Source organism: Coffea arabica, chromosome 10e (assembly GCF_036785885.1).
Source record: "Coffea arabica cultivar ET-39 chromosome 10e, Coffea Arabica ET-39 HiFi, whole genome shotgun sequence".
Classification (NCBI taxonomy): Eukaryota; Viridiplantae; Streptophyta; class Magnoliopsida; order Gentianales; family Rubiaceae; genus Coffea; species Coffea arabica.
Genome location: NC_092328.1, coordinates 45,867,473 through 45,869,858, shown reverse-complemented (window position 1 = coordinate 45,869,858; position 2,386 = coordinate 45,867,473). Strand labels below are relative to the sequence as shown.

At 41.6% G+C, this 2,386-nt stretch overlaps 1 protein-coding gene across 1 annotated transcript; it reads right to left on the bottom strand.

Moving 5' to 3' along the window:
* Positions 1-267: 267 nt before the first annotated feature.
* LOC113712051 (stearoyl-[acyl-carrier-protein] 9-desaturase 6, chloroplastic-like) lies at positions 268-2,039 on the bottom strand. Its single transcript, XM_027235328.2, has 2 exons — positions 1,422-2,039; positions 268-957 (listed from the first exon to the last, which is right to left on the bottom strand). The coding sequence occupies exons 1-2, from the start codon at positions 2,019-2,021 to the stop codon at positions 391-393; spliced, it is 1,167 nt and encodes a 388-aa protein (XP_027091129.1). The 5' UTR covers positions 2,022-2,039; the 3' UTR covers positions 268-390.
* Positions 2,040-2,386: the final 347 nt, after the last annotated feature.

Below are 2,386 nucleotides of genomic sequence, written 5' to 3'. Positions count from 1 at the left end.
CCCTAAAAATTTTGATTCATTATGAATCATTCAATTATACTCGAATTCTCATTTTTGTCCCTTAATTTTTAAATGAAACACTTTAATCTCTAAATTATAATGACTACCTCACTTTGGTCTCTAAAGTATTAAATTATAATGACTACCTCACTTTGGTCTCTAAAGTATTAAATTATAATGACTACCTCACTTTGGTCTCTAAAGTATAATACGTGTCCCGCTTCAGTTCTAATTAAGTATTAAATTTTTGCATATTATTCTCTAAAATATAAAATATGTCCTACTTAAATATCAAATTTGTCTCATTTTCGCCAACAATTTTAATTAAGTGGGACAAATATTATATTTAGTGACTAAAACATTCCATTTAAACCCTTGAAAGTATTACCACTACAGGGTCAACTCCTTGTTGAAAATCCAGCTGAAATTCACCCCTCGGGGCTGCAATTTCTTGGCTCGCTCATCAGCTCGTTCTTGAAACTTCCTAATCCTATGCGGTAGTCCACAAACAAGGTCCTGTGCACGCCTCGCCTCACCCTCCAGTCCTTGGATCTTCTCCAAATTCCACTGTCCAATGAAGAACTCGAGAATGTTAGCATAATCATCGGCCGTATAAACTCCAATCCGCTGTGCCACGGCTGCAAAATGTTCGAACAGATGAGGGTCCTGCCCATCATGCATCAAATGAGCTGGCATTGTGATTTTCTTCTTCATCATCTCTGATATGGCCAGCATGGCCCCATTGGGGTCGATTTCCAGTAGCTTTTCAACAATCCTAGCGTAGGCAATCTCATGGCGCTTCTCATCGGCGGCAATGGTCCCGCAAATGAGCGCAAGCACCGGATCACCTCCTTCCTTGGCTAGCCTAGCTGTGTTGCCGTGTGTCACGAATGTGGCTCTTTCTTGAAAAGATGTGTATACAAATCCTAAATACGGGTTACGGTCTGTTCCAACATCCTGTGAATTCACAACAAATGTTAGAAATGAAATGCAGAATTGCTAGGATGTGGAAGAGAAAAAAGAAAGTGTTCGGAGATAGATTCAAGTTTTAATTTTCTTGACAATGATGAAAAAATTTTATAAAAATATTTAAATGCAGGAGGGCAATAAACATGATATATGAGTGTGTGTACTGGTGGAATTTTAAGAGGGTGGGGACAAGATTTATGAAGATGTATATTTAAGGGGCACATTTAAATTTTGATAAGAAAAAATTTGTTGGACAGTTAAAATATTTGTAGGACAAAACTTACACAAGTTTTGTTTTAAACAAAGGGTTAATAACACTTTGCCCCTTAACTTTGCAGGATGCATGTAAACAATACCACCAGCAGAATTTTTTTTTTAAGAACCACCAACAGAATATTTGGAAAAAAAAAAATCCGATTTTCAACATGCAAAAATCCAAATGAAGAACTCACCGCTCCAGCACCGATTAAGTATTGCACAGTCCTGTCAATCATCAGCATGTCAACTCTACCAGAGAGGTACAAGTAAGTCTTGAGCAAATCACCATGCCTATGTTCTTCAGCCGTCCATGCCCGAGTCCAAACAGCCCATGGACTTGAGCTCGCACCAGTCTCATCACGAACCCCTTCATGAGTATTCATCCACGACTGGTATGTTGGTAGTGCATCCTCAGTGATCATGTCACCAACCAGCACCACAAAATACTCATCTGGAAGTCCAGCTGTTCTTTCTTGTAGGGCCCGGACCCGATCGGAGAATTCGTCGGCAGAAAGCTTTGCCGGGTCCGGGAGGAATTCAATGGGTTGCCAGCATTGGTTCACTGGCTTGATGAGTGGGAGGAGTCTTTGGGTGGCCCAATGTTCTAGTGACTTGAAGATTTCTGCTTTTTCTGGTGGCATGTAACGGCTAGCCTGAAAATGCTTTGCGGGTTTTGGTGGGGCTGCCCTGGCACGGACCGGTGGTTGCTTGAATGTGGTGGCGAGGGCGGTGCCAATTGGAGTCCATGCGGCGGTGTTGGCGGTGATGCTGTGGAAGGGTCCCAAGGTCTGCATGGCTAGAGGTAATTTTGGGACGGGGTTTATTAATGAACTCAATAAATAGTTATTCTGTGCCAGCAAGACCTTGCACGTGAGTGTTGGATAGAAACCATCACCGAATCACACGAGTGCATCATGTACCAGTTTAAATTTTTTATTAAGCAAATCATTTTAATGTGGCAATTGATTGAAGTCAAGGTTTGAATCTTTGACCTCCTATTCCACCAAATTTTAATGCGTTGATGATGACCATCAGTCAAAGTCTGGTGGAAAACCTGCGGGATCAGGTTCAGACGCTGACTCATCGATTTATGGGGAATTGGTCACCTCCAGTGCTGATAAGTTTTGGGGGCGTGATTGTCCATCTCCAATTTGCCGAC

Bases quoted from the DNA above. Each gene is read 5' to 3' on its own strand.
- LOC113712051 (XM_027235328.2), bottom strand. From the start codon at position 2,021: ATGCAGACCTTGGGACCCTTCCACAGCATCACCGCCAACACCGCCGCA. The intron at 958-1,421 runs GTGAGTTCTTCA...GTGAATTCACAG, and splicing joins ACTTAATCGGTGCTGGAGCG to GATGTTGGAACAGACCGTAA.